Source organism: Amblyraja radiata, chromosome 7 (genome assembly GCF_010909765.2).
Source record: "Amblyraja radiata isolate CabotCenter1 chromosome 7, sAmbRad1.1.pri, whole genome shotgun sequence".
NCBI lineage: Eukaryota > Metazoa > Chordata > Chondrichthyes > Rajiformes > Rajidae > Amblyraja > Amblyraja radiata.
Genome location: NC_045962.1, coordinates 29,559,901 through 29,574,556, shown reverse-complemented (window position 1 = coordinate 29,574,556; position 14,656 = coordinate 29,559,901). Strand labels below are relative to the sequence as shown.

At 44.0% G+C, this 14,656-nt stretch overlaps 1 protein-coding gene across 4 annotated transcripts in view; it reads right to left on the bottom strand.

Moving 5' to 3' along the window:
* erich2 (glutamate rich 2) overlaps positions 1-3,577 on the bottom strand; it is a 68,105-nt gene extending 64,528 nt beyond the window's left edge. For 3 of the 4 annotated variants that reach the window (XM_033024007.1, XM_033024008.1, XM_033024009.1), the window contains exon 1: positions 3,376-3,577. In XM_033024007.1, the coding sequence (XP_032879898.1) occupies positions 3,376-3,383 (8 nt within the window). In that variant the 5' untranslated portion in view covers positions 3,384-3,577. The remainder of the gene's footprint in view (positions 1-3,375) is intronic. The other variant, XM_033024010.1, reaches the window with a different exon arrangement.
* Between the last annotated feature and the right edge of the window lie 11,079 nt (positions 3,578-14,656).

The following is a 14,656-nucleotide window of genomic DNA, read 5'->3' as shown; positions in this document are numbered from 1 at the left end:
TCCGGGGGCTTTTGGTGGCCATTTAATATGTTTGGAAGGACTTGGGGAATTATTGTCCACTATGGATTGATTATATTACTAATTGTACTCTTAATTTGTCTGTTGCGATGCTTTTGGCTTATCTTGTGTACTCGGCGAGGACTATAATTGTTATCATCAACATGATAAAGAGGAGGGAATGAAAAGGTTAAATGCTTTTAAATATACAAAAGATACATAGTGGAATACCTGACTGTAGGTTGTAGCTTGTATTCCAAGAGAGAGAGAGACAAGCCCATGCTTGTCTCAGGTTGATGTATATTGAGACAATGACCGATGCCTTCGAAATGTCTTGTCCTGGAAGTACCAACTGATAAGATGCCTTTGAAATGTGTCTACTAATTGATAAGAGACAAGCTCAGACTCGTCCTGTGGTGATGTGTATTGGCTGCATCTTTGACCATGACTAACATCTTTGGAATGTGACTGACTGACAACACAGTATAAAACACCGTGCAAATCTTTGTTAATTGAAGTGGTAGCACGGAGAAGTCAAGTGTCTGTTGCTTACTTGACTGGTGTATCCCCGTCACTTCCGCCGGCTGATGATCAGTAAAGCTCGAGTTGATTTACCTAACATTATTGTGAGTTGTCTGTTTTTAAAGCAGTGAACCTTATCAGCATGACTGGCATATGCTGAGAGAATGGAGAGGCTGGGCTTGTATACTCTGGAATTTAGGATGAGAGGGTATCTTATTGAAACATATAAGATTATTACGGGTTTGGACACGGCAGAGGCAGGAAACATGTTCCTGATGTTGGGGTAGTGCAGAACCAGGGGCCATAGTTTAAGAATAAGGGGTTAGCCATTTAGAACGGAGATGAGGAAACACTTTTTCACACAGAGAGTTGTGAGTGTGGAATTCTCTGCCTCAGAGGGCGTTGGAGGCCGGTTCTATGGATACTTTCAAGAGAGAGATATATAGGGCTCTTAAAGATAGCGGAGTCAAGGGACATGGGGAGAAGGCAGGAACGGGTTACTGATTGTGGATGATTCAGCCTTGATCACATTGAATGGTGGTGCTGGCTCGAAGGGCCGAATGGCCTACTCCTGCACCTATAGTCGATTGTCTATTGTCTAAAACGGAATAGAATTTATTCCATTGTATAAAAAGGAACTACAATGTTTCCAATACTTGCCACAGAAGATGACCTACATGATTGGGCAAAGAATAAATGCCACATTTGAGGGGAAAAAATTGAACATAGAATATAAAGGAGTACAACATAAGAACAGGGCTATCAACTCACAATCTCTGTGCCAAACATGACGCCAAATAAATGAATCTCCTTTGCCTGCACATAATCCATATCCACGTAGCTATCTAAAAGTATTTTAAGTACCACTATCGAATCTGCTTCCACCACCATCCTTTGCAATGTAATCCAGGCACCCACCACTCTATATTAAAAATCTTTACCCGCACACTTTTCCCCTCTGGCCTTAAAGCAATGTCCTCCAGTTGCCAACATTTCCTTCCGAGGAAAAGATTTCTGACTGCTACACTATCTATGCCACTAATAATCTTGTATACTTCTATCAGGTCTCCCATCAACCTCCGACACTCCAAAAAATAAATCTGAATTTGTCCAACCTCTCCTTACAGCTAATACCCTAATCCAGGCAATATTCTAGTGAACCACTTGTGCAATCTTTCCAAAGCACCCACATCCTTACTGCAACGGGGCATCCTAAAATGCACACAATACTGAAAAATGTGGCTGAATCAAAGTTTTATAAAGCTGCAACATGACTTTCTAACTCTCAATTCCTTGACCGATGAAGGCAATCATACAATACAATCCTTTACCATTCTATCTCCGTGTGCTGCCACTTTCAGGGAGGTATAGATCTGGACTCTAGGATCCCTTGTAGCCTCAAAATGCTGGAGGAACTCAGCGGGTGAGGCAGCATCTCTGGAGAGAAGGAATGGGTGACGTTTTGGGTCGAGACCCTTCTTCAGACTTTAATTTAATTTATACCTTCTATTTAAACCAGCGTCTGCAGTTCTTTCTTACTCTAGGATCCCTTGGTACAGAAATGCTATTAAGGGTCTTGCTATTAATTATATACTTTTCCTTTACATTCAACCTTCCAAAGTGCAACAATTCACACTTGCTCTGATTAAACCTCAACTGCCATTTCATCGCCATATCTGAAACTGATCTATGTTCTGCTTTATATCTCAACACCCTTCTTCAATGTCTGCAACTCCACCAATATTGGTGTTATCTGCAGACTTAATACCCATCACCATGAATCCCATGCATCTTAATCTTTTGGGTCAGCCTACCATGAAGGACCTTGCTAATAAATGCTTTACTAAAATCCACATAGATAACATCCACTGCCCTACCCTCATAAATTACATCTGTCACCTCCTAAAAAAGCTCAAACAAGTTAGTAGATATGACATGCATGGACAAAGCCATGATGACTGTCCCTAATTATTCCATTCCCTTCCAAATGCAAGTAAATATTTTCCTAAAGTATCCTCTCCAATAACTTTCCTACCACTGACATGAAGCTCACCAGCCACCAATTTCTATGATTATCTCCACTTCCTTTCTTCAACAAAGAAACTATACTGGCTACTCTCCAGTCTTCCGACATCAAGCCAATGGCTAGGGAGGATACAAAACACATTGTCAAGCCTACTGCAATCTCCTCTCTTGCCTCTCCCACTGACCCGGGATAGACAGGAAGAAAGACATTAGAATCAGCAGAACTAATGGGGTGGAAATTCATGTATACACCACAAGCCAGGGACTAAAACTCACAAAGAAAATAACCCCAGCTCTGATTTTTAATAAGTGATGCAAAATATTGCACTTCTAGAGAAAGCCCCCAAAGTTGGGTAGTAAATTTGGATCTAATATACTGCTGACCATTCATGAGAAATGGGCTGAAGAGGGAAACAAAAGAAGATTTCCTGGTCCTCCAACTTCAGATAAAGAGGGGTAAAAATAATTTCCTGCGGTATTTCTTTACCTACATTTTGGAACAGTACAGACAGAATAGAAGGAAGCAAGGAATAGTGCTGCTCGATAGAGGAAGGAGAAAGATAGTATTTCTCTTGTAAATTGATACACAACAAGCATACCGTCTCCCGTTAATGTTTGCAGGTGTGACCTAGTTTGAACGGGGTGAGCCTCCCATGACTCAGATGATTCAGGGGTCCAGAGTCAGGCGGGGATCCGCCAGTGGGCGCAACCTCCTGCACAGGGACATGCACACTCGGTAAAGCCACTCACCCCGGTGGGAAGGAGCTGGCTCCGCTATAGCTTTAACCCGAAAGGACAGAGATTAGTCACTTCGGGTCCGCCGGTACTCGCCTGATCATGTCCTCCGAGGCCGTGGAGAGTGTGGGGCGCTGGTGGCCGGGGTTGTTGCTCCTCACGCCGCCATTTGTAGCGAGTCGGGTCGGGTCGGGTCCGGGCGCAGCCTCAGCGTCCGCTTGCTACTCGCGCCCCCGCCAGCCCACAGCCGCACAAACGTTGCCCCTGGCAACCGCTGCCGGGGGCGTTCCACGGCAGGCGCGCACGCGCGCGTCACTCCCGGGGCGCCTGCACACCCACGATCAAATATCCTATAGGATCTTTGCCCACGATGGTTCCTACTTTGTGTAGGAAGGAACTGCCGAAGAACTCAGCGGAACAGGCAGCATTTCTGGAGTGAAGGAATGGGTGATGTTTCGGGTCGAGGCCCTCCGAAGCGTCACTGAAGGTTCCTACTTTGTTACAAAATTAAGTTTACTGCAGGTTCAGAGGGCAACTACAACACTATTCTAATGTTAATCTCTTGCTCATCCTTAAATTTAATAGATCTACAATCGGTGGCTGCCTTTCATGTGATTTTCACCGACCATATGATTTTACCTATTATATGATTTTACCGGGTTGTTTGCAAAACAAAGCATTTCACTGTACCCAAGTACATGTGACAATAAAGTATCATTGAATCATCTGCCAAGCCAGACCCTAAGGTGTGGCTTCCTGAACATCTTATAATTCCCTTTCCTTCTTTAAGAAGTCTTCTAAAATCTATATCTTTGTCCAAACTTTTAGTTATTTGCTCCAACAGACTTCATGTTACCTGCCCCACCAGAGGGTAGAGAACACTCGATCACTGTTACTCTTCAATCAAGAACGCATATCGCTCTGTTCCCCGGGTGGCTCTGGGTCTCACTGATCATTGTTTATTCACCTTATTCCGACCTCCAGGCAGAAATTAAAATCTGCTAAACCTGTGGTCAGAACAATGAAAAGATGGACAAGCGAGGGCATTGGAAACCTCCAGTCTTGCTTTAACTGCACGCATTGGAATATGTTCAGGGAAGCAACCACAAGCCTCGATGAATATTCAGACACTGTGACATCATATGGCAGCTTTTGTGAGGCCAATTGCATTGCCACTAGGACACGGATCTGGTACAACAACGACAAACCCTGGTTTACAGCAGAACAGACAGCTCCGCCAGTGTAAAGATGAGGCCTACAGGTGCAGGGATGCAGGCCTCTACAGGCAGGCCAAGTACAAGCTGAGAGGAATCAGAGCTGCCAAGGAAAGGTACTCTTGAGAAGTTGAGGAGCAAGTTCTCAGCTAATAACTCTTCTTCAGTTTGGAAGGCCTTGCAAGAAATCACCAGCTACAAGAGGAAACACCCCCCCGCTTCTTGGACAATCATCAGCAGACCAACAACCTGAATGAGTTCTACTGCAGGTTCGATAAACAGAAACATAACCCTGGTACCCCCTCCCCAAACACCACTTCACACCTACTTATTGTCTGACTCTAGTCTGCAAAGACTGAACCCTTCCCCATCCACTCCTCCCCAAACACCACTTCACACCTACTTATCGCCTGAAAGACTGGCCCTTGTCCACTACTCACCCCCTCCTTGTTGCTCAGTCTGGCTACTTCTCCATCACCAACAATAAAAATTGAGGAGGTGGAGAGGCTATTCAGAAGACAGAAAAGCCTGAAAGCTCCAGGACCGGCAATGTTTCCCCCTCTCCCCTCAAGTTCTGTGCATTTTCAACCAGTCCCTGCAAACCTGTACTGTCCCTGTCCATGTCTGCTTCAAAGTCTCCACTATTGTCGCTGTACCCAAAAAGACAAGGATTACTGGTCTTAATGAATACAGGCCTGTCCCACTGACCTCTGTAGTCATGAAGACCCTTGAAAGACTTGTGCTGGCCCAACTGAAAAATATCACAAACCCCCTGCTGGACCCTCTGCAGTTTGCATACCGGGTTTGCATAGATCAGTGGATGACGCAGTCAACCTAGGCCTGTACTTCATCCTCCAGACCACCAGGGGACCTATGCAAGGATTTTGTTTGTAGATTTTAGCACTGCATTCAACACCATTGTGCCAGATCTACTACACTCCAAACTCTCCCAGTTGACTGTGCCTGAACCCCTCAGATCAGTGGATCACCAACTTCCTGACAGACAGGAAGCAGCATGTGAGGCTGGGAAAGCACATCTCAGACCAGCAGACCCTCAGCATAGGAGCACCGCAAGGCTGCATACTCTCCCCTCTCCTTTACTCTCTCTACACCAACGACTGTACCTCCACAAACTCCTCTGTCAAGCTTCTCAAGTTTGCGGACGACACAACCCTGATTGGACTGATCCAGGATGGGGACGAATCTGCCTACAGACAGGAAGTGACACAGCTGCCGTCCTGGTGCCTTCGTAACAACCTGGAGTTCAATGCTCTTAAGACAGTGCAATTGATAGTAGACTTTAGGAGACCTCACCCCACTCACCATCGAAAACACCAAAGTCACATCTGTGGAGTCTTTTAGTTTCCCATGAACCATCATCTCCAAGGACCTTAAATGGGAGGAGCCACCATTGACTCCACAGTCAAAAAGGCCCAACAGAGGATGTACTTCCTGAGGAAGCACCATCTGCCACAGGCAATGGTGGTCCAATTCTATACAAACTGTACACTGCAAGGGCCAAGAAGCGAGCGGGTAAGATCATCTCTGACCACTCTCACCCTGGCCACAAACTCTTTGAAACACTTCCCTCTGGAAGGCGACTCCGGATTGTCAAAGCCGCCACGGCCAGACATAAAAACAGCTTTTTTCCACGAACAGTGGCTCTACTCAATAACCAAAAGTCTGTAGCCTCCTTTTTCTCTGGTATTTTATTTCATTCACATGTTTAAACTATAATGTTTTATTCTTAATGTTTTAATGTTTTATTCATAATTGTTTACTGTATGTCGTGTTGTTACCTGTGATCGGAGCATCGAGGTAAATTCCTTGTATGTGTACATACTTGGCCAATAAACTTATTCATTCATCTCCAACTCAATGTATTTTTTTCGATAATGTTCCAGTCAGTTAAAGGTGCAACATAAATGGAAGCTGGTGATGTTACTGTTAATTTTCAAGGATGATGTTCTAGATACCCAAAGAGAAAGAGGGAGAGCAGCAGTGACAGATCATTTACAATACTGATCTGTGTTTCTGGTGATTAGTGGCATGCAACGTCAGTTCTACATTTTGCAAGAGGACTTTACAAGAATTAGCAATATAGCTGTCATTTTGTGTCCAACAGAGTCATAGTGTCATAGAGCGTGGAAACATGCCCTTCGGCCCAACTTGCCCAGACCGACCAACATGTCCCAATTACACCAAACCCTCCTGTCTGCATTTGGCCCACATCCCTCGAAACCTGTCCTATCCATTTTTCTCTTTTGATGTGGAATTTGCATCAGCGATTATTTTGGAATGTGCAAATGAGCTGAGGCATGACATTATGGAGGATTAAACAGTCCTGAGTAATGACAGATACAACTGGTGCATATGTAAATTAACTGACAACTGAACAGAGGATGCATGCAAAAACAAGCGACTGCAGATGCTGGTTTACAAAAAGGAACAAAAAGTGCTGGAGTAACTCAGGTCAGGCAGCATCTCTGGCGAACATGGAGGTGACGTTTCATGTCAGTCTGAAGAAGGGTCCTGACCTTAAATGTCACCTATCCATGTTCTCCAAAGATGCTGCCTGACCCGCTCTTTGTGTCCAGCACTTTGTGTCCTTTCTTTTTTAAGAAAACAAAGTCACGTTGAGCTGAACAGAATACCTAGTGAAGCTGGCACAGTGTACCCCAAGTCAAATTATACTGAATGGTTATAGAATATAAATCCAACCCAACAATAATCTAACATATCTGGCTAGTAAGATGTAACTAGTAGCGTGGATAGGGGAGAACCAGTGGATGTGGTGTATCTGGACTTCCAGAAGGCTTTCGACAAGGTCCCACATAAGAGATTAGTATACAAACTTAAAGCACACGGCATTGGGGGTTCAGTATTGATGTGGATAGAGAACTGGCTGGCAAACAGGAAGCAAAGAGTAGGAGTAAACGGGTCCTTTTCACAATGGCAGGCAGTGACTAGTGGGGTACCGCAAGGCTCAGTGCTGGGACCCCAGCTATTTACAATATATATTAAAGATCTGGATGAGGGAATTGAAGGCAATATTTCCAAGTTTGCGGATGACACTAAGCTGGGGGGCAGTGTTAGCTGTGAGGAGGATGCTAGGAGACTGCAAGGTGACTTGGATAGGCTGGGTGAGTGGGCAAATGTTTGGCAGATGCAGTATAATGTGGATAAATGTGAGGTTATCCATTTTGGTGGCAAAAACAGGAAAGCAGACTATTATCTAAATGGTGGCCGACTAGGAAAAGGGGAGATGCAGCGAGACCTGGGTGTTATGGTACACCAGTCATTGAAAGTAGGCATGCAGGTGCAGCAGGCAGTGAAGAAAGCGAATGGTATGTTAGCTTTCCATAGCAAAAGGATTTGAGTATAGGAGCAGGGAGGTTCTACTGCAGTTGTACAGGGTCTTGGTGAGACCACACCTGGAGTATTGCGTATAGTTTTGGTCTCCAAATCTGAGGAAGGACATTATTGCCATAGAGGGAGTGCAGAGAAGGTTCACCAGACTGATTCCTGGGATGTCAGGACTGTCTTATGAAGAAAGACTGGATAGACTTGGTTTATACTCTCTAGAATTTAGGAGATTGAGAGGGGATCTTATAGAAACTTATAAAATTCTTAAGGGGTTGGACAGGCTAGATGCAGGAAGATTGCTCCCGATGTTGGGGAAGTCCAGGACAAGGGGTCACAGCTTAAGGATAAGGGGGAAATCCTTTAAAACCGAGATGAGAAGAACTTTTTTCACACAGAGAGTGGTGAATCTCTGGAACTCTCTGCCACAGAGGGTAGTCGAGGCCAGTTCATTGGCTATATTTAAGAGGGAGTTAGATGTGGCCCTTGTGGCTAAGGGGATCAGAGGGTATGGAGAGAAGGCAGGTACGGGATACTGAGTTGGATGATCAGCCATGACATATTGAATGGCGGTGCAGGCTCGAAGGGCCGAATGGCCTACTCCTGCACCTAATTTCTATGTTTCTATGTTTCTAGTAAGCTTTAGAAAACTGAGATCATTTGCAAATATTTTGTCTGAACAGTTAGCAGAGTTTATTGAAAAAAAGAAATTCCACCTGAGGAAGAATGGGAGAAAACATCCTCCCGCTCCGTCTGGTTACAGAACACTTTAGAGATAAATAAGTTAATTTACATTAAAATTTGGACATTGAAAGGTGCTAATGAAAAGTAATCATAATTAAGGCAATGATAAAAAACACAAAGTGCTGGAGTAACTCAGCGGGTTAGACAGAATTTCTGATGAACATGGTTGGGCAACATTTACCTTCTTCAGACTGACTGTACTGGAATCCATCCATGGTCTCCAGAGATGCTGCTAGACCAGCTGTTACTCCAGCACTTTTCTTTGAAAACAATCAGCTGCAGTTCTTTGCATCTGCAACCTTTATCCATTTGCACATTTTTTTTTTTTAAACTCCTTTCCTCCTTTCAAATTTTATATTTATTTCACAAACATCTATAATTGTTCAGAACAAAAATATAGCACAACTTAATGCATGCTCAGTGTTTTGTACAGCAATGGTTAGCTACAGTCATTGTTGAGGATGTTGACTCACATCGACAAGTTGTGATGAACCTAGAACAGAGGTTGGCAGCAGTAAGTCGCAAAAGTGTGTATTCTTTTTTCTGGATTTTTTTTCTGCATTTTCAGCACGGTTGACAGGCATCAATCTATATCACATCTACAACTGCAACTCAAGGGAGCTACAACTCCATCAACCCCTCTGCATAGGGAGCAGTTCCATTAATTCTCACTAGTTTCCAATGTCAAAATTGAATGGGTTCTTCAGATATCAGATTAAAATGATCAAAATCAGCAGAATTCTTCTGAAGAAGGGTCTGAAGAAGGGTTTCGGCCCGAAACATCGCCTATTTCCTTCGCTCCATAGATGCTGCTGCACCCGCTGAGTTTCCCCAGCAATTTTGTGTACCCTCTTCTTTAAACATGTTGTATTGGATTAAAGTGACAATGGTTACAACAGATTCAATTCGATCTATCAATGATCATCACCTGCCATCAGAGCACAAGGGTAAATCATACCGTGAAATCAGAGCAGTGACTGGTGTGTGTCCTTCCATCCTCACTCCTTATTTTATCAGCAGCGCATGAAAACCAGAGTTTCAACCAGTAAGGGCAAAAACAGTATTAATAGTGAACACAATAAGAATAATTTACGTTCAGCTCAAATATTTCAATACTAAGTTTGATAGAAGCCAAAAAAAGGACACAAAGTGCTTCAGTCTGAAGAAGTCCTGATCCAAAACGTCACCTATCCATATTCTCCAGAGATGCTGCCTGACCCCCTGAGTTACTAATTTTTCGTATAAACAAGCATTTGCAGTTTCTTGTATCACCTTGATAGTAGCCAAAATGTTTGAAACATATGTACCATTTTTAATAGAACATACAACGTAGCAAAGTGCAGAAAAGTGCTGGAGTGTGGCGGCGCCTAATGGCAGCGGCTCGACTGCAGTCCGTCTGTCTTTTTTTTTAAAATTTGACCTGTTAGATGTATGTTTTTGGTTCTAATTGTTATTATTTTTTAGCTGTGTATATGTGGGGGTGGGGGGGACCGTTTAATCTCTTCCGTGTACGGGGACCCGACTTTTTCCCTGTCGGGTCTCCGGTGTCGTTGGGCCTAACATCGTTGAGCCGGCGGCGGCCTCCGACCGGTACTAACCTGAGGGCTCCAGTTGCGGGGCCTGCGGACTCATCATCGCGGAGCTGGCTGACTTCGGAGCGGGGAGAGTTGTGGTGGCGAGCGGCTGCAACCCAACTTCGGAGCTTCGGAGGCTCCGGCCGCAGGCCCGGTGGACAGGAACATTGGGAGCTTGCAGGTCCCTGGTGGGAGACTGCTTTTCGGAGCTCCCGCAACGGCAACTTCTCCCGCCGGAATCGTGGGGTTTAAATGACTCGGAGTGGGGCCTAACATCGCCCAGCGCAGTTTAAACAGCCGTGGGACTTTACATCGCCCGCCGGGGGCTTTGACATCATGAGCCCCATTCGCCTCGACGCTGCAGTTGGACTGCTGGACCGCGGAAGAAGGACAAAGGGAAGAGATAAGACTTTTGCCTTCCATCACAGTGAGGAGGTGTTGGAGATTCACTGTGATGGATGTTTGTGTAAATTGTGTTAAGTGTGTGTCTTGTTTTTTTTGTAATGTCATGACTGCAGGAATGAAATTTCATTCAAACCTTGTCTGTTTGAATGACAATAAAAGGCATTCTATTCTATTCTAACAACAACCTTGCTCTCAACATCAGTTTAACTAAGGAATTGATTGTTGACTTTAGAAGAAGAAGGCAAAGGATCCTCAACTTGTCTTCATCAATTGGTCGGTGGTGGAGAGAGTCAAAAACTTCAAGTTCCTGAGCGTGCATATCTCTAAAGATCTGTCATGGACCCTGCACATTGATTTTTATTTTATTATTTTTTTTAATTTATTTTATTAGAAGCAGTTGTACAGGGATAAGGCAATCAATATAACAGTTTTACAATTATTGTACAGCTTCATTTTTAACAATGAAATCTAAATCAAAAAAAAAGAAAAAAAGGAAAGAAAGAGAGAAAAAAGAAGAGAATGAAGAAAGAGAAAATAAGAGAAAGCAAGAAAAAGACCCCTAAGCTACCAAAGAAGTGCAAGAGGAAAGAAAGTAAATAATAAAAGAGAAGATGGAGATATACCTTTCATAAACCCAATTCGTCTTCCCATGCTCACCTATGCATCTCAGAAGATGGGATGTGTGCACTTAAAAATTATGAAACGAATGTCGCTTAGGTATAAACCCAGTTTGGTCTGGATGTATTAATTTACTAATGTACAAACTTAATCTTCTTAAAGTCTTGGCTAATATTTTCTGATCTGTATTTAGAAGAGCTATTGCTCTATAGCATCTGGGCTCTTGAAGATTTTTGTCTTTTTTATGTATCAATGTAATGGTTGATTCAGCAAAGGTTTGTGGTAAGGTCTGTTCTTTAAAAGCATGTATATAAAGGGCTCGTAGATGTGGGGAAATTAAATCATTGATTTTTTTTTATAGAATTCATTACTGAACCCACCTGGACCTGGCGTTTTCCCACTATTCAGTGATTTGATAGTCTCTTCAATATCTTTTATTGTAATCTCAGCACCTAATTCTTCTCGTTCCTCCTCATTAAGTGATGGGAGGTTGCAATTGTCAAGAAAGTTTTTGATCTTTGCAGAGTCCGCTGATGTTTTTGATGCATATAGATTTTGATAGAATTTTAGGAATCTTTCATTAATGTCTTTGGGAAGTGTGAGCAGCTCACCTTTTTCTGATCTAATTTTTTGAATAGTGATCTTTTTCCATTTTTCTCAGTTGGCGTGCCAGAAGTTTGTGCGGTTTACCAAATTTCTTAATAACTTTTGCCAAGAAGATCTGATTTAATTTAAATTTTAATGCTGCTATCTTATTATGTTTAACAGTAGATGGATCAATCGCATTTTCTGAGTCAAGCAGTTTTTCTAATTCCAATTGTTCCAACCTGTTTTTTATATTTTGAAAAGCTTGATACAAAATAATGCTGCCTCTGATAAAAGCCTTGAAAGATTCCCACAATAATGTAGGCGAAATACCGGGTGTGTCGTTTGTCTCATTGAATAATTCCATCTGTTGCTTCAGGTAGTCACAACAACCTGGCTCAGTTAGTATTTAGACAATAGACAGTAGACATTAGGTGCAGGAGTAGGCCATTCAGCCCTTCGAGCCAGCACCGCCATTCAATGTGATCATGGCTGATCATCGCCAATCAGTACCCCATTCCTGCCTTCTCCCCATATCCCCTGACACCGCTATCTTTAAGAGCCCTATCTAGCTCTCTCTTGAAAGTATCCAGAGAACCGGTCTCCACCGCCCTCTGAGGCAGAGAATTCCACTCACAACCCTCTGTGTGAATTTTTACTTGAACAACTGGTGTGAGTTGAAAAAACGTGAAACCATTTCGGGTCGAGACCCTTCTTCAGACTGATGTCAAGGGAGGGGGCGGGACAAAGATAGAATGTAGTTGGAGACAGTAAGACTAGTGGGAGAACTGGGAAGGGGAAGGAGAGAGAAAGCAAGGACTATCTGAAGTTATAGAAGTCAATGTTCATCTGAAGTTAGAGAAGTCAAGGAATCTGATAGCCTTCCAGACGTCCACATCTGCGCCAGGTGCGTCGAGATGGGGCTCCTAAGGGACCGTATTTAGGAACCTGGAGCAGCAGCCCGATGACCTCCGTCTGGTCAGGGAGAGCGAGGAAGTCATTGAGAGGAGTTACAGAGAGGTGGTCACTCCAAGACCACAGGATGCAGGCAAGTGGGTCACGTTTAGGAGGGGCAAGGGGCACAGGCAGGGACTAGAGAGTACCCCGGTGGCTGTACACCTTGACAATAAGTATTCCTGCTTGAGTACTGTTGGGGGGGACAGCCTACCTGGGGGTAGCAACAGCGGCCGGGCCTCCGGTACAGAGACCGGTCCTGTTGCTCAGAAGGGTAAGGAAAAGAAGAGGAGGGCATTAGTAATAGGGGACTCTATAGTTAGGGGGTCAGACAGGCGATTCTGTGGACGCAGTCGGGAGACCCGGATGGTAGTTTGCCTCCCTGGTGCCAGGGTCTGGGATGTGTCTGAACGTGTCCAAGATATCCTGAAATGGGAGGGAGAGGAGCCGGAGGTTGTGGTACATATAGGTACCAATGACATAGGTAGAAAAAGAGAAGAGGTCCTGAAAGGAGAATTTAGGGAGTTAGGAGGAGAGTTAAAAAGAAGGACCGCAAAGGTAACAATCTCGGGATTACTGCCTGTACCACGCGACAGTGAGAGTAGGAATGGAGCGAGGTGGAGGATAAATGCGTGGCTGAAGGACTGGTGCAGAAGGCAGGGATTCAAGTTTCTGGCTCATTGGGACCTCTTTTGTGGAAGGTGCGACCTGTACAAAAAGGATGGGTTGCACTTGAACCCGAGGGGGACCAATATCCTGGCGGGGAGATTTGCAAAGGCTACTGCGGAGACTTTAAACTAGAACGGTTGGGGGGAGGGACTCAAATAGAGAAAGCTAGTAGACAGTGTGTGAGGCAGGAGGCAGAGAAGGGAAGCACTCAGACCCAACATGTAGGGGGGAAAGAAGAAAACAATAATAAACAGAGAATAAGAGGTGGTGGGGTTCTTAAATGTGTGAGCAGAGAGACAGAGGGGTGTAAAATGAGGGTAGAAGCAATAGGTAGCAAGGTGAAAAGTAAAAGTGGCAGGAAGACAAATCCAGGGCAAAAATCAAAAAGGGCCACTTTTCAACATAATTGTATAAGGGGTAAGAGCGTTGTAAAAACAAGCCTGAAGGCTTTGTGTCTCAATGCAAGGAGCATTCGTAATAAGGTGGATGAGTTGAATGTGCAGATAGCTATTAATGATTATGATATAGTTGGGATCACGGAGACATGGCTCCAGGGTGACCAAGGGTGGGAGCTTAACATCCAGGGATATTCAATATTCAGGAGGGATAGACAGAAAGGAAAAGGAGGTGGGGTAGCATTGCTGGTTAGAGAGGAGATTAACACAATGGAAAGGAAGGACATTAGCTTGGAGGATGTGGAATCGATATGGGTAGAGCTGCGAAACACTAGGGCAGAAAACGCTAGTGGATGTTGTGTACAGGCCACCTAACAGTAGTAGTGAAGTTGGGGATGGCATCAAACAGGAAATTAGAAATGCGTACAACAAAGGTAAAACAGTTATAATGGGTGACTTCAATCTACATATAGATTGGGTGAATCAAATTGGCTGGGGTGCTGAGGAAGAGGATTTCTTGGAATGTATGCGGGATAGTTTTCTAAACCAACATGTAGAGGAACCAACGAGAGAGCAGGCTATTCTAGACTGGGTATTGAGTAATGAGGAAGGGTTAGTTAGCAGTCTTGTTGTGCGTGGGCAAGAGTGACCATAATATGGTTGAGTTCTTCATTAGGATGGAGAGTGACATCGTTAATTCAGAAACAATGGTTCTGAACTTAAAGAAAGGTAACTTTGAGGGTATGAGACGTAAATTGGCCAAGATTGACTGGCGATTAAGCAATGGAAGGCATTTAAAGACTGCATGGATGAACTCCAGAAATTGTTCATCCCAGTTTGGCAAAAGAATAAATCG